The sequence below is a fragment of the Haliotis rubra genome, unplaced genomic scaffold (genome assembly GCF_003918875.1).
Source record: "Haliotis rubra isolate DU_JTF1 unplaced genomic scaffold, ASM391887v1 Scf127, whole genome shotgun sequence".
Lineage (NCBI taxonomy): Eukaryota > Metazoa > Mollusca > Gastropoda > Lepetellida > Haliotidae > Haliotis > Haliotis rubra.
In genome coordinates this window covers 294,695-317,705 of record NW_025765192.1, presented here as the reverse complement: position 1 = coordinate 317,705, position 23,011 = coordinate 294,695, and the positions used below count along the sequence as shown (strand labels likewise).

The 23,011-nt window shown below is 39.5% G+C and overlaps 2 protein-coding genes across 5 annotated transcripts in view; one reads left to right on the top strand and one right to left on the bottom strand.

Moving 5' to 3' along the window:
• LOC124266619 (annexin A7-like) overlaps nt 1-15,710 on the bottom strand; it is a 41,991-nt gene extending 26,281 nt beyond the window's left edge. The window contains exons 1-4 of one of the 4 annotated variants that reach the window (XM_046701416.1): nt 15,562-15,710; nt 4,103-4,232; nt 2,418-2,444; nt 1,587-1,626 (exon numbers count right to left, since the gene is read on the bottom strand). In XM_046701416.1, the coding sequence (XP_046557372.1) occupies nt 1,587-1,626; nt 2,418-2,444; nt 4,103-4,210 (175 nt within the window). In that variant the 5' untranslated portion in view covers nt 4,211-4,232; nt 15,562-15,710. Of the gene's footprint in view, nt 1-1,586; nt 1,627-2,417; nt 2,445-4,102; nt 4,233-15,434 lie in introns of those variants that run through there. The other 3 variants (XM_046701414.1, XM_046701415.1, XM_046701417.1) reach the window with 3 other exon arrangements.
• An 886-nt stretch (nt 15,711-16,596) lies between these two features.
• On the top strand, nt 16,597-20,533 carry LOC124266620 (protein FAM241B-like). The gene is made up of 2 exons (XM_046701418.1): nt 16,597-16,908; nt 19,613-20,533. The coding sequence occupies exons 1-2, from the start codon at nt 16,804-16,806 to the stop codon at nt 19,952-19,954; spliced, it is 447 nt and encodes a 148-aa protein (XP_046557374.1). The 5' UTR covers nt 16,597-16,803; the 3' UTR covers nt 19,955-20,533.
• Nucleotides 20,534-23,011: the final 2,478 nt, after the last annotated feature.

Genomic DNA, 23,011 nt, shown 5'->3' with positions numbered 1-23,011 from the left:
ATAAAACAATACTTTTCAGATAAATACGTCTGTAAATGATTCTAAGACCGTACACCATTGCCGTGGTGCGTATCTGCTACGTTTTATAAATTATTTCCTACGGTATCATGCAATTTTTTTATCCGTACATACGCCGATACGGCCCTTATCTGGAGCCCTGTATACTACAAGTAATAAAAAATAATCTTATGCTGATCATGCCCATTTCATTGGGTTGTCTAATTTGATTGCTGTATATTACTCTGATAACATGAGGTTTTACAGAACTCTTGGCAACATTCACACAATATCGTGCAGGGACAACAGAAATTGGCTTCACACATTGTACACATAAGAGGAATGAAACATGGGTATTTAGTGTTACCAAGGAACGCTTTAACCTCTAGGATACCCCATTGCCCTGGCCACAGAAGAGTAGGAGGCTTGTATTTTTAATCTGACATGGCATTGAATATAATACATATATATCTGTCTCTCGGACACGCCCACCCAGTCCCCTATTCTGATAGAAAATATGGGTAGGAGTCCTACTTGTTGGGTACTGGCCGGGGGGATACTGCCCTTGAGGAACTGTAGAAACAAATACAAAAACAAAAATAATACATAGATTTAACACGTCCTCAAAAACATACTCAAATTTAATTTTCGATATTTGCCATATTAAGCACTAATCTCCAATCTGCGCACCTTCACAAACTCATAGACCAATCCCTACAATCTCTATAAATGTACATCCTTTGAAATACAACATGACAGTATTTACTCCTGCATATTTCACACTTAATTAGAAATTACACAGGAGTATGCAAGGCTTCTGTAATTGCCAAAACCCTTTTAGTTTTGTTCATGTTAAACTAATTCTGTTAAATACCACTCAATATTAGGGCTTGGATACCAGCAAAACGCTGTACAGAGTAAATTTTAAAATGATTTCATCACAATTGTTCATTTACGATATTATCGATCACAATTTACACATTGATAATCATTAATAATTTTAATAACGATTCCTACTGATGATACTTCCACTTATCAGTCTTTCCCTACTTATTATCTTACAACAAATAAAATTTTCTGTTCAAAGTTTTTAATAAAATTATCTAGTGGCCATTTGTCTCACCACCAAGGGCACTTATGACAGTGAATATGCAGCTGCTAAAACTAAAAATCTAATTCATATCATACAGAAATAAACATCTAATTTACCCATTAAAGTGAACATTAGCAACAGAAAACAATAGTCTTTGCAATGGAGATCATCTTACCTTGCCCATAGCCTGGTTGAGGAGGGTACTGTCCTGCAGGGTAAACGGGTCCGTGTGGGGGTGGTACAGCTCCCGCGGGGTAACCTCCAGGGGGTTGGGCATACCCTGCAGGTGGCGCCGCATATCCTACAGGTGGCGCCGCATACCCTGCCGGAGGTGCCGCATAGCCTGCTGGCGGCACTGCATACCCTGCCGGTGCGGGTGCATATCCTGCCGGAGCAGGTGCATACCCTGCATGCTGGGGGTAGGCTCCTGCAGGATATCCTGCATGTGAGCCGTGGCCGTGGCCGTGGCCGTGTTTGCCATGTTTTCCGTGTTTACCTGCGAAGTTCGGTCCCGCATATCCAGGAATGATGAATGGCTGGAAGGTAACAGTAAAACATTACATCGTCTCATAACTTTGTTGTGAACTACAGAGAATGCATGTTGTCTTATGCGGCTGGATGTCCAGCCTTTAAAATACTGTAGTCTGGGTCAGGCAATCCATTATAGACATCTAATGTTTTGAATGTGGTGAGATTTCATTATTGTCCATAGAAGATATCCTTGACTTGTTTCCATAGTGGGTAGCTGAGATGAAAATGAAGGTGCTTTCAACAGCATATGCACAGGTATTGTGCGGATATACCTAAAATCAAATTCCGCATGCACTAGGATTTTGCTCCAAATGTCCCATGATACCAATAAAGGAGTCAGAGCAATTGAAATTAATTTCCAGTCACAGACTCTCCTTGCAATCCTTCGTACGATACCTAAAGCTCCAGATCCGACTTAACTCAATTATCAGAACTGTTTTAAGTATCGCCAATTGTTTCAGTCATAATGACAGTTGAACAACATCCCAGACATATCATGTCATCCAATACAAGAAGAAAACCAAAACTGACACAGGTATTTTAAAACCATGACCTCAGTTAAGGTTCAGACAAGCTTAAGCATATATAAGGGGCAAACCGGGATTCGATCCCACGATTATATGTTTCTGAAGCCTCCAAGGGAGGTAACTCCACACACCAAACTGCAGCACCTCAGATGACAAGGCCACCCATTCCATTTTAGAAACCATAATGTGAAGCAACATAATACCAAAGAAATTAAGATCATAGAAAATTGTATAAAGCTGGTCCATTATAAGAATTACAGTGTACTTACTGGAGCAGAACCATATGGGATCTTCCCCTGGAAAATAAACAAGGACATACTTAGACATATTTTCACAGTGGTTGTATTTAAATTTATGTTGTTCAGTCATGATGTTTGTTTGAACTAGGAATTATTACAGTTACATGTGTATATTACTGAAGTCTATGAATAATGAGGTGAGGTGAGGTGAGGTGAAATTGGGTTTAACGTCGTGCTTGAGAATATTTCGCTCATATGACGACGTGCATGCGTGTGTATGTGTATGTGCGGCTGCTTGTACTAGCCAAGACTGAAGCTGGTTTTATAGTGCTAGCCCACTGAGATACCATGCCGCAGTGAAGCATGAATACCCCACTCAGACGCATTATACTGACTCAAGCCGACCAGTCCTTGTTGTACCCATAAATGCCGAACGCCAGGCAGGGACCAACAAGTACCATATTTTAACGTCTTTTGGTATGATGCGGTCGGGATCGAACCTGCGACCTTCCGCTCTCCGGGCGGATGCTCTAACCACTACACCACGGAGGCGGTCCTATGAATAATGAAGCCAGGACCAGACTATCTGATGACAGCCATCATGATTATCTGTGAAGGTAATTGGGACACGACGACATGTATCTGTCAAATCAGTGATCCTGACCACCCAGTCCTGTTTGTCGCCCTTTATTACAAGCATGGGTTGACGAAGATCAATCTAACTGTGATCTTCACACTTCTTCTGACAAAACGGAAACAATAACTTAGTGTGTGTGTGATGATCTATATACACTAATCAAAACAAGTCGCGCTCAGCAATATTCCAGCTGTATGGCGGCGGTCTGTAAATAATAGAGTCTGGACCAGACAATCCAGTGATTAACAGCATGAGCATTGATCTACGCAATTGGGATATGATAAGTCAGCAACCCTGACCACCCGATCCCATTAGTCGCCTCTTATGACAAGCATGGGTTAATGAAGTACAGTTCTAACTCGGATCTCCATTCGTGAAGAGATTACATGATAGATCATCTCTCGTTTTATGAAGAAATCGTGTGTTGTTCAACTTTGTCAGTACTATCATCCATGGAGGAAACATGATCATAAGACTAACTGACTGAGTTTAGTTTTACGCCGCTTTTAGCAATATTCCAGCAATATCATGGCGGGGGACACCAGAAATGGGCTTAACACATTGTGCCCATGTGGGGAATCGAACCCGGGTCTTCGGCGTGACGAGCCAACGCTTTAACCACTAGGCTACCCAACCGCCCCAATGATCATAAGAAGCAGTCACACATTTACACAAATTCTTAGTTAAATCAGATTCATGTACAATGTACATCTTTTCTGATCAATACTCAAATCCAAGTCTGCAGCTAATGTCAGTGAAAATTAAAAAAACAGGTATTTAACATTTCCAAATCCATGCTGTTTGAGCTGAGCTGAGCTGAGCTGAACTAGAAGTGGATAGAACAAACTAACACTGTATATTGTATTATGATGATTATAAAGATTATTATCAGAAACTGTTTAGCATTCTATCATTGATTAATGGTCACAATCTGTTGGTTTAAAAACTGCAGAGTTGATCAGTATTTTCTAGATTTTCAGTCTCATATGAATCATAATCCATAAACAAAGGAACTTCATTTTTGGAATACATTCAGTCTCCATTAATTCCACAGTCTTGATTATGTCTGATGTCCGACCTTCCTCATCTTCTTCTTCCATTTCTTCATCTGCTTCTTCTGATGTTTAGGAAGATGCTTCCACTCATAGTCTGATGAATCAGAGGAAGAACTTGAACTCTTCCCCATACTTCAGTCGATTTTATCAGCCCTGTGAAAAGATAAAAATGTCAAGACACTGAAACGTCACAAAACACATGCCTTAAAATACGCATTCAGCAATACATATCCATAATTCAAAATTACTCCTGACGTAACAGGAACAAAGTATAGTAGTGAAACGGTAAACTGTGGGATTTTGCCTCCGGTTTGGTATACCGTAATGCAATCCAAAAATTTGGCATTTCCGGATTTTATACTGTCATTTTATTAACTTTTTATTAAGTTTTTCTAAAGTGTCTAGAAATCGAATAATTTGGTTAAAATCTATGCATTTCTTTGCTTGACGGCCGCTATTATTCCGGAAGTAAGTTCTCATACTGAACCACAATGGACCGAACTGAAGGTCTTGTACCACAATACGTACCATACCGTTGTAAGAGTGTACCGTTTCAGCCCTAAACTATAGCCCTATAAAAAACAAATTAAGGGGAAACCCTTGGAATATCACCTGTGAACCACCTTCCCTTGTCTAATATCTAACAATACACTTGAGTAAAACAGAAAAACTTGTCACATTCCCTAACATACACTCTATAAGTGATCAGGTGGTCAGACTCAATGACTCTTTTATTGCATGTCTTCATATCCCAATTGTGCAGATCAATGGTCATGATGTCCACCACTGGATTGTCTGGTCCAGACTCCGTTATTTACAGACTACCATTTTATAGCTGGAAAATCATTGATTCAGGCTTTCCACAAACACACACACAAACAAAGACCAGTGGATGTGTGAAGTCATACTTTTACCCTGGCTATCCAGTCCGGCCATTGCGGAAGATTGACCACTGTTATTATTACTATCATTAATAGAGATTATTACATGAACAAGTGTGTCATACGACTTAATAAGGAAAACGAGTGTGAAAGTTTGTATTTTGTACACATAATTTTGCATGAGTTTCGCATAAGTCATATGACACACTCAAGTGTAATAATTTCTTTATTATCCATTTTATTCATGTGCATTTGTGCAGTAGAACATGGTAAGCAAGTGTGACCGCCCTTCACTGACGACACATTTTATTGTATAATGACGTCACAGACGATGAAATATGGAAACAATGGTTGCTTGACAAAAGTGATATCACATATCACCAATGCTAATGTATTTAAGAATGCCATTGTAATTGTACCACTATGGAATTTTGTATTGATTTGTAAATTGAGTCAATTACATTTTACAAATGTAAGTCTCATAAAAGACAGCTGCCTATTTTGATTATTTACACAGTAAACACACAATAAATCATAACATTATATAGAGGTGTTTTCTAAAACAGCCATAGTCTTCACAATACCTCAAACCACAGTCCTTGTACAGGGAATCCAGGACAGAATATACACCAGTATTGTATTGCGGCACTCAGGTAACAGATGTCTCTGACAGCCATGACAGTGACGATATATTACATATGCATTAATTTGTAGTACACAAATACATACATGTTGATAATCAATATCATCACATAAATTCCTTTTCCACCTTGCCTAGTCATTGTGAAGAAAAAAATTCTTTTATTTCATTTATGTAGAAAGTTCCTTTTTAGAAATGTTATTTGTATTTTCCCTTTTTACCAATAAGCACTTATTTTCTCTACAGGTAAAGAATGACCAGTAAACTAAGAAATTCAAGTAACAGTCCTAAATATAAAGTCTTCCAAAGAGTGAGAAAGATTTTACACTGCTTTTAGCAATATTCAGCAATATCATAGCAGGGGAAAATGAGCTTCACACATTTACCAATGTGGGGAATCAAACCCAGGTCTCTGGTGTGACGAGTGAACGCTTTAACCACTAGGCTACCCCACTGCCCCACCTATGTGGGAGGTGGCCCAAGAAATACATAAGGGCTCAGGTAAATATTTATTCCCAGTGAGTATTTACTCACATTACCATTTACACTGGGTATTGAAAGACCTCTTACCCTTTAACAAGTATTTAATGGGTAAAAAAACACAGATCTGAAAATAGCCACTTTCACGACAAACACACGGTATGATGTGTAGCACTTTGGGCACTTACTCATCTCCTTTACATGGATGACATTGAGTTCCTTGCCAAAGGAGAAACCAATTTGAAAGAACAGGTTCTCCTTGTCGAGTCGTTTTCTAATGATATTGGCATGCCAATTGGACTCGACAAATGTAATACTCTTTATTTGAAATGTGGCAAGGTACTTAATGATGGATCGGTCAAGTTACAAGGGGGGAGGAGTTATTAAGCATCTTGTGGAAGATCAGGCCTACACCTATCTTGGAATGCAAGTTCAAGGCAAGCTCCAGAATGCCCAGAGTCATGAAAAACTTAGGGCAGAGCAAATCTGGAACTCAGAGCTAAATGCCTGAAACAAGGTCAAGGCCACCAATCCTTTTGCTGTGCCCATCCTTTCCTATTCCTTTGGAGGAGTTGATTGGACAAAACAAGACATCCAGAGTCTTGACCGCCTGACCAGAAGGATCTTGTCTGATAACACTGATTCACAGAGACCACCGCCTCGTTCCTCTCTGAATCGTTTATATATGCCAATCATTTCTGGAGGTTGGGGTTTGATTAATGTGGAAGCTCTTCATGATAGAATTTTATCGTGTACTTTTGCACATATTTATGTACAGGATTTTTAAATGTAAAACTGAGGGCTTCTTTTTGCTGCTCAGGACCAGTCACTTCCCACTTGCAATTGGCTAAATGTGATTCTTAAAGAAAATATTCACATGAAAAGCCAACTGTGTAATGAAATTACAGAGGCTGTCCAACACCTTGTCAGTGGATGCCCTTCCTTGGCATAAACATCATATCTTAAAAGACATAATGACATGGCTCGCTGCTTCTACTATCGTCTTTGCCATGCCTGTGGCTTTGACTCCGAGGTCCAACTATGGTGCAGCCCTGAACATGTTCAGGGCGTCATGGAAAATGATGCTTTTAAACGTCTTGGAATAGGCCCATATACAGTCAAGAAACCCGATCTTGTCCTTTTTGATAAAGCTAATGAATTTATCTATATCACTGAATTTTCCGTCCCTACTGACAGCAACGTGATTGGCAAGATTCAGGAAAAGGATGCTAAATATGCGGACCTCGCCTTTGAAATGTCTTGCTTGCATCCCAAGTACACTGTCATCAGGCTCCCCATTGTTCTCGGTGCCCTTGGTTTGGTACCTCCTGAACTCTTGGCGCAGATCAGGAGAGTGCCCGGGTTCTCCACCGGGAGCACAGCCCTACTGACACTCTGGGTAATGCAGAACGCTGCAATGTTGGGGAGTCTACATATTCCCCGGAAAGTTCTTGGTATGTTCGACTAGGCAGCGTTTCCTGGGAGAAGTCCCATTCATTGTCTGGGCTGCGTGTAGAGGGGGCAAGGGCCCTGATAATGAACCTTACCAGCCTGATTGAACCCCCTCTGCTGCATTTTCATCTTAATCTGTAAAACATAATAATAATAACAGCAACAGTGGTCAAGCTTCCACAATGACTGGGCTGTATAGCCAGGATGAAAGTATGATCTTCACATATCCGCGGGTCTTGATGCTTAGTTTGCTTGTTAAAAGGCACAATCACAATTGGGATACAATGAGGCAACCAAATCAGTGGGCCTAACCACCTGATACCGTAGGTTGCCACTTACAGCAAACATGGGTTGCTGAAGCCCAATTCTAACCTGGATAATAACAACATCTAACTATGAAGAACCCAAAACCATAAGAGTATTGTGGACTAAAATGTGTTTAATTGACTATGCCCCTAATAACCCATTGCCCGACGTCCGAGTCCAGTGTTTTTTTCTGTCGGGCAAGCAAATTTGCATAACACACTGTACCGGTGTCCAGTTGACTTTCCAATGTTAATTATGCTTTTTATTTAAAAAATCAGCAAGAAAATGGTCAGTATAGTGGAAAAAGTGATTTTACATGTGCCACTGTACTGGAGTACACTATCAATTTTAAAGTTATTTCACCCCTGCCCTATCTACATAAATTCATTGAACCAGGGATAGAGATTTAACCTAGTGAAAGGCATAAGGAGTGATCCTCCTATTCCTAAATGTTGCCATGCACCAGACTATGGAACTAAACTGTTCCCTAGATGATAGAAAATGCAATAAATTTGACCCATCAAACTGTTTATCAGTGGCACTCTCAATCATATAGGATAACGTACGCATCGCAATTTTGAACACCAGTGCACATAACAGGAAACCCTGTTTTGATGATAACATATTCTGTCAGTTACTTTATGGGTCCAAGACAAATGAAGCTGAACTGTTCTTGCAGTCATGATAGTGTTCAGGAACTCCAGCTCTCAAGGTTACAGGTTTACACGATGTTTACTGGTTTATTTAATACCTGTAAAATGTTGTAATGCCATTCGTTCAAGAACGACGTGATTGCAGCCGATGTTTGTATACACAGCCATTTTTTTACACATGTATCCCAACCCTTGAAGAAATAGTTCTCAAAGTATTCGATCTTTAAAATATAACAACAAATTCCATATGAGGTTTGAAACTGCTTTAATAAGTATAATCAATAACAGTATCAAACAGAAACAAATATCAGAAGCAATAACAATACCATTTTAACAAACTGGCATTGTACCTCTTCACTTGTAAATACCTTGTTTGACCGCAGAATAATAATACACTGACCGACTTCGGTTAAAGGGCGTGCGGCGTAATAGGAAACAGATCTTGTTGTATTCTATTTATTTGTGATTGTTTATTGTGTAATTTATTGAGCAGTTGTTAAACAGACCCTCGGGCAGAAAACTGCCGGATGAACCCGCAAAACTGCGGTAGACATTAAACTCCCGTGAAAAGGAACAATGTTCGGCAATCCGCTTGGTAGTGACATTGCCAAACTTGGGGTGAATTGAAACAGGTTCGCTTTTATTAAACAATAAACTGAAATGACATAATTATTGAGATTATTCAGAGGCATTTAGAAGTTGATGAGGTGAGGTGAAATTGGGTTTAACGTCGCGCTTGAGAATATTTTGCGCGCCATATGACGACGTGCATGCGTGTCTATGTGTATGTGTATGTTGTACTAACCCAGACTGAAGCTGGTTTTATAGTGCTAGCCCACTGGGATACCACGCCGCAGTGAAGCATGAATACCCCACTCAGACACATTATACTGACTCCGAGCCGACCACTCCTTGTTGTACCCATTAATGCCGAGCGCCAGGCAGGGACCAACAAGTACCATATTTTAACGTCTTTTGGTATGACGCAGTCGGGAATCGAAACAGCGACCTTCCACTCTCCGGGCAGACGCTCTAACCACTACACCACGGAGGCGATCATTTAGAAGTTGGTGAATATATAAGATGAGTATATGGATGGCACTTCTTCTTTATTGTATAAAACGTTTCTTTATTACTTGAAGAAGGGGCAAGAAGTAGCCCAGAAACATCGTGTTAGACATAATTGTTGTGATGTTTTAAGTTTAATTGGATCATCAAAAGGTTTGGGCACACTTATTTTCACAAAGGCACACCTAAATCATATGACTGGAGCCCAATGGCATTTATCACCCTGTACTACAACATCTCACATGAAGTCATTAGATCAAACATTGTTTTAACAGAGATAATTATTGAATGTTCTGGTTTCTGTGACAAAGTAGCAGGCATTTACTGATTTAGGGTGTATTTTAAAGGTGAATGAGAACAATGCAATTCTTGTCTTCCACTACCTATGTATTAAAGTATATTTAATAAACAACAAACCATCTAAACATTTTCCAACACTTATTATAGTGTTAAGCACTGAACATTATGACATATGTCTATACTTAATGCCCATAATAGCTCTGTCGGCCTTTACAGGTTATAATACATCATATCAGAATCAGCTGTCTAACAAGCAGTTTTTGTAGGCTGCCTTCAGAGCAGAGTGAATCATCTTGCAGTTCTGATTGGACGATTCTGTGTAAATTTGTGGTTTTAATGTACATCCATATCGAAAATAAAATGGACCTTTTATGGCCATATTGTGTTGTGTAACCATTAACATGATTAAATGACATCAAAAAATGAATTGTACAATCATTGTAAACCAAAGATAAAAATGCAAATAGATATATTTTCTGGATTAGGCAATTTTTCCCCATGAAAGTTAATTTTATCACCTGTGCTCATCTAAATGGGAGAGTTTCAGAAACATGAGTGAGTGAGTGAGTGAGGTGACGTGAAATGTCGTACTTGAGAATATTTCGCTCATATGACGATGTGCATGCGTGTGTATTTGTGGCTGCTTGTACTAGCCAAGACTGAAACTGGTTTTATAGTGCTAGCCCACTGAAATAACATGCTGCAGTGAAGCATGAATACCCTACTCAGACACATTATACCTGACTCCAAGCCGACCAGATCTTATTGTACCCATTAATCCCAAGTGCCAGGCAGGGACCAACAACTACCATATTTTAATGTCTTTTGGTATGACGCAGGGATCGAACCAGTGACTTTCCGCTCTCTGGGCGGATGCTCTAACCACTACACCAGTGAGTGAGTGAGTGAGTGAGTGAATGAACGAGCGGGTTGTGTTTTACGCCACTTTTAGCAGCAATATCAAGGCAGGGGACACCAGAAATGGGCTCCTGTCAAATAATGTAATTTGTTGAAATGACTGCTGTTTATTAGAGGTATTAGACAGAACACAAAGAACCCTGGGTTGTGGCGTGAATCTATTTGCTCCAACAGATCACTTTGTATTCAACAATTGCTAAGTTTGCGCTTTTCACATTTTCAGAACCACACTCTAGAGCAAATATTAGTTTTCTATCAAGCTAACACAGATGATAGATATGTTACCCTTTAGCAAGTTATCAATGTGAAAAATTTCTCATTCAAAATGATTTGCATTTGAGAAATGTGAATATCAACAGGTGAGGTGAGGTGAAATGGGAGTGTGAACAGGCAAACACCAGGCACTGGACAAACTGTCCCTGTGACACAACCTGACTCAGGGATCAAATCTGTTAACTGTGACATGACACATCCTGGTGAGTCAGGGACGATGTTGAAAATAGCCTCTTGCATGACAAACAGACATTTGTGTGACGGGCAACGCATTGGGCAGCTACCACCTGCAGGTACATGCTGAAGTTGGACTTGATCTCCATACCTTGCCCTCGTCACAAACAAACACAAATAGTATGTTTACAGCAGGTAAAATTATGATTCATATTTTTCATTGTATAACTTTGAAACTGAAGATCAATTTAAACCCATCGATTGATGTAATGTGAAATGACAGGAATTGACTTGTCACCTCATATAGTCTTGACTACCTTCCATAATGTTCAAATCTATGCTGAAATACACTTAACTCCGTAAATATCTAAATATGGTAACCTCCACCTCATTGCTCATCAAACCACTGTCAAACATGATGTTATGAACCTAAAATGAATCTTAACAGACACCATGTAGTACAATAATAACAGGGTTGACGTTTTATGTGACGCGCAAATGTGTGTGTCCAAGTACGCTCAAATGTAGAGAATGGACGAGAGAAAAAATATCACTGCATTATAGTGCATAACAAAACATCGAGGGTACATCAGCCCATGTCCCCCTCGAGACCAGTGACCAACTTATAATGTTGTCTTTCAGTGGCATTTAGAAGTTGTACATTGATGTCCAAGATATTTTTATGGATTAAACTTCTTTTTAATTTCTCTCACGATGTTTCGAGACCATTCCAGGTCCCTTCATCAGGTGAACTGGCAGTTAGGACTATGATGTCGTCACTATGACGTCATAACTGAGTTATGACGTCACAATGCAAGTGACATCACAGTACACTAGGGAGAGTACTGTATAAGTGAGTTTGAAGAGTTAATTACATAATGATGAAAATTCATGCTAAATAATAGAGTTGACAGTTGAATTGTCAATACACAACAACTGCTAATTACACAAAAGTTACTTGATAGCAGGCTTTCCAAAAAGAATAGTAGACTCGTTTTTCTTTTATCTAAAGTTCATCAAAAGTTAATCAAGAGGTCTCACGCACTTGGCAGGTATACACCTTGATCATGATTCATTGCTGGTTTATGTCTCCTTATCTCGACAGCCTCCTGTAGTTTTCTCCGACGCCAGTCGTTGTTATTTCTCGAAATCACCCTGATATCATTCCACATGATTACATGACTTGGGTTATTTGCCTTGTGCTCCGATATAGCTGACTTATCATTTTGTTTGCATACTGACGACTTGTGTTCAGCAACCCGGGTGTTAATGGGCCTGAGAGTCTCGCCAATATTGCATTGTGACGTCATAACAGTTATGACGTCATAGTGATGACATCATAGTCCTAACTGCCAGTTCACCTGATGACTGACTGACTGAGTGAGTTTGGTTTTACGCCGCTTTTAGCAATATTCCAGCAACATCACGGCAGGGGACACCAGAAATTGTCTTCACACATTGTACCCATGTGGGGATTCGAACCCAGGTCTTTGGCGTGACGAGCCAACGCTTTAACCACTAGGCTACCCAACCGCCCCTTCACCTGATGAAGGGACCTGGAATGGTCTCGAAATGTTGTGAGAGAAATTAAAAAGAAGTTTAATCCATAAAAATATCTTGGACAACTTATAATGTCTTCAACACTAGGCTATCCCAAAGCCCCTAATGTTTGTGGAGGCTATTGTGCACAGACACTACTTTTGGTGATTATAGAGAACTGACGAAGAAATTTAATGGATTGACAACTTCTTTATAGTTTATTTCAATAGATGTGATGTTTCTGTAAATGCTTACCCTGTCATCAAGCAAGCGATACACAATATTATGCACAAGGAGAATATATACATGAATAATATTTGAGTTCATACAATTGAAAAGGTTGATGTACATTGTGATGACAATATTACTAATATCTGTTCTGATTGTAGATAATGGCTAGGAGGAGAGATGGAAAAAGGGTAGGGACAGGTTATTCTTGACTGGCCTTTGATTAATAACCTTTAGATCAACAGAGATCAAGGTTATTAGATCCCTACAGCTTACCATCATCTACATTATCAGAATGTTTATCAACCTCTTCAATTGTATAAATAGAGAATCTCACCCGAGTGTCTTTTGATATGAAATATATCACCACGAGTTGATAAAGATACAAATATCTGAGGCTTGCCGAGGATATTTTTACTTATATCAACAAGTGTTGACATATTTGATATCAGAAGACACGAGGGTGAGATTCTATTTATCATCAAAAATTACTCTCCATTAGTTTTCAATGAAAAATGTACGTCTCTGAACACGGTACGGCCATGAGACTTACAGCGTAGCGATGTCATAGCATTGTGACATCATTGTGACATCAAGTTCATGACGTCATCTACTGTCAAAACGATATCTCCTTGGAGATATAGAGGAACTAAACGACCTTCCGTGTAATACCAATTTTATTGAACGAGTTAATGATTTGATGTTAAATCATTCACAAGTTTAATAAAAATGGTTTTTCACGGAAGCGAGTTTAGTATTCTGTTAATTACTCTCCAACATAAATTGATAGAAACTGCCTACAGTGTGATGAGTCTCATATCAATTTTCTGCGAGCCAAACAAGGTCTAATACCATTGCCACAGAGGCATTAGCATTGTGACGTCATAACTGTAACCATTATGACGTCATACGTCTAGCGGTATTACACTAGTGTGTAAAATAAAAATATTACACTGCAGTATCTTCCACGGGCGAGTAATAAATTGTTGATCTCACACAAGCAATATCAGTTTTGGATGATAAACTCAAACATCCTTCATGTATATATTCTCCTTGTGCATTATGTTGTGTATCACGTGCTTGATGACAAGATTAGCATTTACCCTGAAACGTCGTATCTCTATTGAAATAAAGAAATTGACAATCCATTTTGTTCCTCTTATACCAGCTCCTAAATGCCACATAAAGAAGTTACAGAGAAGTCTTGGAACATTTTAATCAAAAAATAAACTTCAAAAGAGTTCAGTTCACCCTTAGGGATATCTCCAGATTCACTGTGATACACATTATACAACATTCTTGCTTGAAACAGAACAAAAGTCTCGTTCTTATATCTATTTTCAAACCGAACCCCTTCATATATAGCTCACCTGCATACGTGAGGTATACCCAGAGTATGTAAAATCTATACACTCGCGTAAACTTGATTCGTGGATATAGGGAAGTGTGGCGGAATTCATCTTATAAATGCATGATTTCATTTTGTATACGCACTGATTATTTCATTCATTGATTCAGCAAATTGAAAATGCCTAATATTCCACTCATGAATGAAACGTTTGTTTACTCAAGCCATTTGCAATCATCACCCATTCATGTGCCCACAAAATGTGACGTCACCTTATTTCGTGGATTACGTAGTCAGTTACTTTATACCACTGTGTACGACATCCCACTGCAGTAAGTATTGACAACAAGAAAATCAGACGAGAAGTGAGAAGGTTGGAGCTAACGGTATCTTTTTTACTTGACATTTTGTAAAAATAAAATTTGGCAATGGTGGTATTAGTGATCTGGGGCTATTCATCACAATGATGGACAATTACATTAAGTGTACTTGCGTGTAATGCAGAGATTCAGAACTTTTTTGTCAGCGAGACGTGGCATTGTATGTACATCAAAAGTACCGCTTCGTAACGTCAGTCGAGACTCAATTTACGAGCTAGCATAATAATTTTTGCGATCCACGAATCATGGTTATCCACGAATTTAAGTTACGGTTCTGTACATCTTCTAAATAATAGCTGTTACAACAATGTTTCACAAACACAGGTACCCTTAGAGTTCATTGCACTCCAAGACTGTGAGACACCCATTTTGATATTTTCGTTATTCTTCCAGTGTTTGTGAAACGTGTCCATTATGTTACTAATTGACACCACCATCGCCAAAACATACATCCCTAACATGAGATGAGGAGTTTCATGCAGCATTAGCCAAACATTATTCAATTCGCTTATAAATCTAAATGTTGTCCAGAAACGAGAGGGTTTTTAATCTACTGTAGCCATATTCTCATAAATATATCAGTTATAATTAACTCTGAACAGTCGATCAAGTGCTGACATTAGTGACGAGGCCATGTTCAAATTAGGAAGTGGATAGTCACGATCCAGTTGCCGGTGAACAGTTGCTGGTAAATGTCGTGTGATTTTCTACTCACCAAATTCAGTCGCTGCAAATGATATGAGTTCTGAAGCAGTATAGATAATGTGTAATTGCTACACCGTGTTTAAACAAAGCCGTAGAGAGGCGTGGTGAAAATAACTGATAACCCAGCTAGTTCATACCTGTACAACCACTTGCTCACCCACACAGTTAACCTCTGGGATTGGAAACAACCGGACCGGGCCAAAATTTAACTGACGGCGCTCCGGACGACAGTGGAATGACGACGACCAACATGGCCCACTAGCAAAACGGCCACAATTAAAGAAGTCAAAACGGTCCAAGAAAAACCTAGAAACTGGAGAAGAAAGTATAATAAAATTCAGTTTATCTACAATAATAATAGTATAATTAACATTAAAGTTACTTTTGTGTGATTGAGACACAGTCACGTTAAAGATAACACTTGTGAATTTGTGTTCATTCTATGATTCGACTTCAGAGATACCACAAACTGACTATTTTCATAACAGGATATGAAGATATGGACGATATTTGTATTTCCTTCCAAAAAAATATCAATTAAGAGACTTGACAGGTGATCGGAACGAAAGTCACAGAAAAAAAATCACGGGAAAAAGTCACAATTTTGGCTAGGAAAAAAAATCACATTAAAAAAATATTATTAATTCAATAAGTTATGTTTTTATCTTCATGATCATAAATCATACGTTTATAATCAAATAATAAATTCCAGCACTCAGTATTTTAATTAGATAATGGAAATTGATATAGTCCTCACAGTTCTACTATATAATAAACTATTATATGGTCTCTGCTTTCAGAGATCAGGGACTACTGTACATGTGTCCTTCAAATACTATTTTCAAACCGCCTTTGTGCTCTTTATAAAATCCACGCCGAAGACCCGGGTTCGAATCCCCACATGGGCACAATGTGTGAAGCCCATTTCTGGTGTCCCCCGCCGTGATGTTGCTGGAATATTGCTAAAAGCGGCGTAAAACCAAACTCACTCAGTCAGTCAGTCTTTATACAATCCATGATGGAAATGTGAAAGGTAAAAATCTAACATTAAAACTTTGTCAGTTGATTGTGTTCAACTGTTTTCATATCACAAAATAAACTTGTTTTAGTCCATATACATACTATTGAAACAGACGTTTTGCGATGTTCCTGATTATAGCAAACCGCGTTTTGTTTACCGGAAGCAGGAAGTACTTCTTGCAAAATGGCGACATTATTGAATCTTTCCTGACGTGTCAGGCGAAGTATCGTTACGTGTTCCTAAACATTGATATGTTTTGTAACTAAATGACGGATATTGCTTTAATGCCCACCACTGAATATTCAAAGAACCCGTTCGAGTAAAGGTTATTGACGCTTGCTTGGAAATCGTCACAAGAATGGTTCGCATTTTGAGTAATGGTGATATTGTCCCTGATGACGACCCCAGGGCGAGTCAGGCATCGAGCAGGGGAGGAAATTCTTCAAGGCCACAGCCAAGACAGGTACATCGTTTGGTTTACATGATACTGACGGGATCTAGTCAAATGGGCCGAAGGACAAAAGGGCCGAGACGTGCCAAGTCAAATGGGCCGTGGTGAAAGTCAGATGGGCCGTGACAAAATGTCAAAAGAGCCTTATTCTTAGTCATATGGGCCGATCAGAAAAAAAAGTTTACAAATGTTTATCATTTTTTATTGGCATATATAGACTATTTTAAAGCGCTGTCTCGCTATATCGCGGTAATTGCTCCGTCTCTCTTCACTTGCATCTTTAGAGTCAAACAACCCTTTACGATCCTTAGGGTTAGGGTTAGGCACCCTTTACGAACCTTAGGGTTAGGGTTAGGGAACCTTTACGATCCATAGAGTTTAGGTTTAGCACCCTTTCTGATGTTGAGCAGTTTAGGTTTAGGGTTAGGGTATGGCACCCTTTCCGATCCTTAGGGTTAGGTTTGGGAGAGGGTTAGGTACCCTTTCCGATTCTTATTTAGGGTTTGACTTTACCTTAGGGCAGTATAATCCTATTATATCCAATTGAAACACATTTCGATCCATCCGGTACTCGTCAGTACAGTCCAAGAAATAATGGCGTAAAAAAAAAATGGGAAGGGTGTGGCACAGTGGGGCAAAAGCGCGAGATATGTAAACAAACCATTGCGCGTTCACAGTGGTTTGTTTTCATTTCTCACGCTTCCGCCTCACTTCTGTGCAAATGACCTGTTAAACGAGCACTCATTAACTGTGATGGTGCTCGTGGTCCCGAGGTATTATGTCACTAATTAACGAAGTCAGTAATCAGGCTGTATTTTCTTGGCTCACACTTTCCGTAAAGATGCCGAATTTAAAAAAATCTTAGCACAGTGCTTATATTGCATGATAAAAAGCAGAGAAATTTACTTTTTTTAACGCATCACAAAAGTTTTGACAACATTTAGCGGTGTCTATTTCTCCACCGCCGAGGTATTTGCACTTATATTTATACCAACGGATAGAAAATTTAATTTTCTACATTTCTGTGTAATTTTATGGCAGTACGCTGATCCAGGACCACGCGAGCGCAAATCTTGCACAACATTCACTTTTCAAACCTTATGAAAATGTTAGTCTGAAAAAAACCTCGGCATCCAGGGGGTTAACATCGGGGAGGAGTCGGCCAAATGCCTTCCATGTGGCGGCTTCAAAATCGATCATGATACATCGGACTTGGGGCGGACGGGGTAGGACATGCATCATCTTTCGGATGACTTTGATATAGTCAATGGTCCTGCAACGTGACATGAGAATGAAGCAGAGAGGCATCATCTTCATCTGCTGACCGGCCTTCAGCTATCCATGTACAGACAGTAGTTGATAGAAGGGACTTTTAACTATTTTAAATGTCCCATCTACAAACCACTGCTGTGCCATGGATAACTGAGCTAATTGCCGGTCAGTAGTCAAATGTTCAAATTCCATTTAAAATAACAACAACAAAGTAAACACTATGTACACTATTATATTTTGTAATTTATTAAATTTATATTTTTCGGCCCTTTTTCAACCTGTTTGACTTTTTGATTTTGGCCCATTTGACTTTTGGCCTCGGCCCTTTTGACTTTTTTTTCCCGGCCCATTTGTCCTTCAGCCCATTTGACTACAACCAGGTGGAGTGGGGGCTAAACGCACGGAGCAAATGGCTGTTTGCACTTTGAACTGAGTCTTTCTACATGTTCTATAAGTCAATTGACAAAAGGACACTTCACATTTATAATAATGGTAGAAACAATGGTAAGACTTCCGCCTCTATCCCGTTAAATTTTAATGATGTGGAAAAAGATCTATTTATATATCCGAATTACATTGCATCAAATATGATGTCAAACATTTTGTGATATACCAGGACAGCAACAAGGAGTAGAAAATGGTAAGACTTCTGCCTCTATCCCGTTAAATTTTAATGACTGACTTTTATGCAGCTTTTAGCAATATTCCAGCAATATCACGGTGGGGGACACCAGAAATGGGCTTCACACATTGTACCCATTTGGGGATCGGTCTTTGGCGTGACGAGCCAACGCTTTAAGTTTAACCATTAGGCTACCCCACCGCCCCAAATTTTAATGATGAGGAAAAAAGATATATTTATATATTCAGGTAATATGATTGAATTTAAGGCTGAATACGGGTGGAAGTCTTTCCATGGTCACCTTTGTGTTAAGGTCTCTTGGTACAACAGCACCCAGTGTCACAAATACCTGTCCACAGATCACATTCATCGCATGATGCAGCTGCTTTGCTTAGGATTAGAGGGGCGGTGAGGTAGCTGAGTGGTGAAAGCATTCGCTTGTGATGCCGAATACCCGGGTTCAATTCCCCACAAGTGTGAAGCCCACTTCTGTTGTCTCTGCTGTGATATTGCTGGAGCATAGTGGAGAAAAGCTAACTTGCTCACTCAGTCACTTTGGACAAACTGTATTCGCCAATCTGTGATGTTTTGTTGAGGTGGAGTTTTAGATACGTACGCACCATATGCCTCATATCTGACCAGTTCAGATGTCATTTTAGCATGGTTAGTTCATATACAATTACCAGAGTTGGGGAGAAAGCAGGAGTACTCTGGCCACCATGCCAGGCACATTATTTTGAGATAATAATGTTTCCTCAAGACAAAAGCTTGTTTATCTTGTTCTACTTTCCTTACCTTTAATGGTGAAGTTTCTGTCCACAGGGCTATGTTCGCCATGATGAAGATGCTCAGCAAGGGATGAATGGCCAGCAAGTTTCAATATTTGACTCCTTAAACCAAAGACTTCTAGCAGCAGGAATTCCTCGGTTCAATGTGGGCCAGATGACTGTGGAGCCGATCGTGTCAGTCGGATTCTGCCTGGCTGGTCTCCTGCTTGGCGTAAAAGGACTACTGTTTGGTGCTGTGTTGTTCTTTGTAGCTAAGATGAGCACTGGTAATGGCATTCCTGGATTTGGAGCTTTTGGGGAAGGGGGAGGTCAAGGTGGTGGAGGAGGTCAAAGACAGGGCAGGGGAAGGGGATCAGGGCAGAGGTTAGGCAGGTAGTAAATGGGTTGGGGTCAAACTGAAATATTGTTTTATTCCATTCATAAAATGCAAAATGATAATGCAATATTTATATATGCAGACTAAAAAAATTTTGAATTGTTATGCAATTACAAGGGAATTATATTTGAATGTAGATGTAAGTAGTGACTTACGATATGCTTTTATCAGTAAAGATGGTTATCACACAGAAAGATATTCATCTTTTTTTCCTCTGTTTTGAACTGTAATAACATCATTTTTGATCATCTTTGACATGATCAAAATGATGCAGATTAAGAATATATTGAATTGTTATACAATTACAAGGGAATTACATTTGAATGTAGATGTAAGCAGTGATTGTATTTACCTGGCCGATATGTTTTTATCAGTACAGCCCAGCTTAGGTTGCATACTTCCGCTATTGAGTTGAGTATAGAAATCAACTAAAACTCAAGGACAGTATGTGGTTTATGAATTTGGAAGCAATTAGAATAGTTGGTTTCAGGACATAATACGTAAGTTTATATTGGAGTCTATTGTAGTTTCTTTTGTATGAAACATTTTGAACACTAATAAAATATATCTACAAATCTACTTCGTATTCATAATTCTTTGGACCATTTAACATGTCTGATGCTTAAAAGCAAGCGCAGCAAATGTCCTGAGAATGGGAAGGATAATATCTGGATGAACAACTTCTGTATTATCGCTCTCACGGTAATAAAGAAGTTGTTATCCTTCCTTACTACTCCAACTTCCTGAGAACATTTTAAAATTTTGAAGCCATTTTAAAACAACATGAAGTTCGATACTGTTGAATTCCTGTGGGTGCAGTGAAGCCATTGATGTATATTTTGTGGGGATTCTTGGCCAGAGCAGTGCACAGTGTTGTTTTTGTGATAACTGAATTCTGGGTCAAGTGAACACAGTGTCTGCCGAGGGGTAGCCTAGTGGTTAAGGCGTTCGCTTGTCACACCAAAGACCTGGGTTTGATTCCCCACATGGGCTCAATGTGTGAATCCCATTTGTGCTGTCCCCCCACCATGGTATTGCTGGAATTTTCTTGCGAGCGGCAGAAAACTAAACTCACTTACTCTAAATCAATTCAACATGGTTCACGGGTTTCTAGGTTCCTTAAGATTTTTTCCGAAAGGCATCTTAATTAGTATTTGTTCAAATGTAGCATAACATTATACTAGTGCTACATATTTCAGTTTTCCCCTTATCATTAGTTGAAAAGTCTTCTGAAGTACTGCACAGTAATGTCCCTTGGGCATGCCAGAAACCCACGAGTGTGTGTTCCAATTCTGGTTTGTGACACTTCTGGTTTCTTTGACAGAACTATACTCAAAGTAGTTAAGGTCCAAGAATTGCATCATTTTGAAGTTGTTCTCTGAGATTAAAACGGAACATTTTTCAAAGTGGTAGTAGACCCTATTTAACAACTCACTTATGGTTGCAGTGAAGAGATGTTGCACGTGTGCATTGTGCAGGTCTGTTGAGGTCATGTATACATGTTGCTTACAAGGTTTAAATTGGCTTGAAAAAAGCCTTGAATTGAGATGTTCCTTTCAAGAAGCCTTGTTATTGTGTGTCAATCTTGACAAGACTTAGAAATAACCAAATAGCTTGAAAAGATTTGTATTTGTGCTAAAAGGCATACACTTGTTACAAACACATTAGAATATGTAACAATATTTATTTTATTGTCTGTTATGGATATGAATTTGGTGCAATGTTCACAATGCTCTTTGGGTGTGACCTCTGACATGTTTATGGGCCAAGTGAAAACATATTGCCAGACGAAGGCTCTTTATCCAATTTTAAATGCCTTGAAAATGACATTTTTAATTGTGTAGTCAGATGGGTTTTGTTATAATTTACAGTTTATTCTAGTCGTGTACAAACAGCCTAAGGTTTAAAACTAAAAGTCTTCCTCATATCCTAGATTTTCGATGCTTGTTCATTAGATAGTTCAAAATGTTTCACTGTTCACACCAGAAGTTTGTATGCATCAGATACAGTACCAAACCAGAAGTTGATATGTACCAACTACCGTACCAAACCGGAAGGTCTTATGTAGCGACTACCGTTTACTCTCTGGACAGGATTGATTAAGATATATTTGCCATACACGCGAGAGCTCTTAAGACAAATAGCTGGTGTAGTCCAAAAGGTGCCAGGTAGTCTCGCTGAGGTAAAATAACAAGCCACATGAAGATTTTTTTGCGTTGGCGGAGCCAATGGGGGTCGGAACCCCAGACACACACAGCACACACACACACCCCATCGAATACATGTAGTCTCCAAGGTAAAAGCTTATTCTAAGCCAAGAAGTACTTGTACCATCCACTTAAGCGCCATCCAAGCACCTGGTAGCATATCGTAACAGGTAACGCCTTTTGTCATGATGCGACCGAGGATGGAACCACGAACTTTACAGAGACTACTGAAAGATGATGTCACAGTGATTAATGTAAATAAACTAATTACATAAAATGCTGACATCAAATTTTGGTAGGACATTGTGTTTTTCCCTTAATGCCGAACGCCAGGGAGTGCAACAACAGGGGTAAAGTCTTTAGGTATGAAGCGGCTGATGATGGAATCACGAACTTCAAATGCTTAATTACAATATGATTATGATGGCTTGTCTTTCACGCATCCCCCAGCAATATATCGGCTATGTGATAGTGTGGAAATACTCTACGCAACAGGAGTGTGATGGAGAGCATCATCCAACACAATCCTGGCCACCCGATCCCGTTCGTATCTTCTCGGACAAGCAGGGTTTGCTGAAGGTTAATTTCAATACGGATCGTCACGGGTCCTATTGAGTGAGTGGGTGAGTTTAGTTTTACGCCACACTCAGCAATATTCCAGCTGTATGGTGGCGGTCTGTAAATAATCGTGTCTGGACCAGACAATCCAGTGATCAACAGCATGAGCATCGATCTGCGCAATTGGGAGCCGATGACGTGTCAAACAAGCCAGCGAGCCTGACCACCCGATCCCGTTAGTCGCCTTTTACGACAAGCATGGGTTACTGAAGATTCATTCTAACCCGGACCT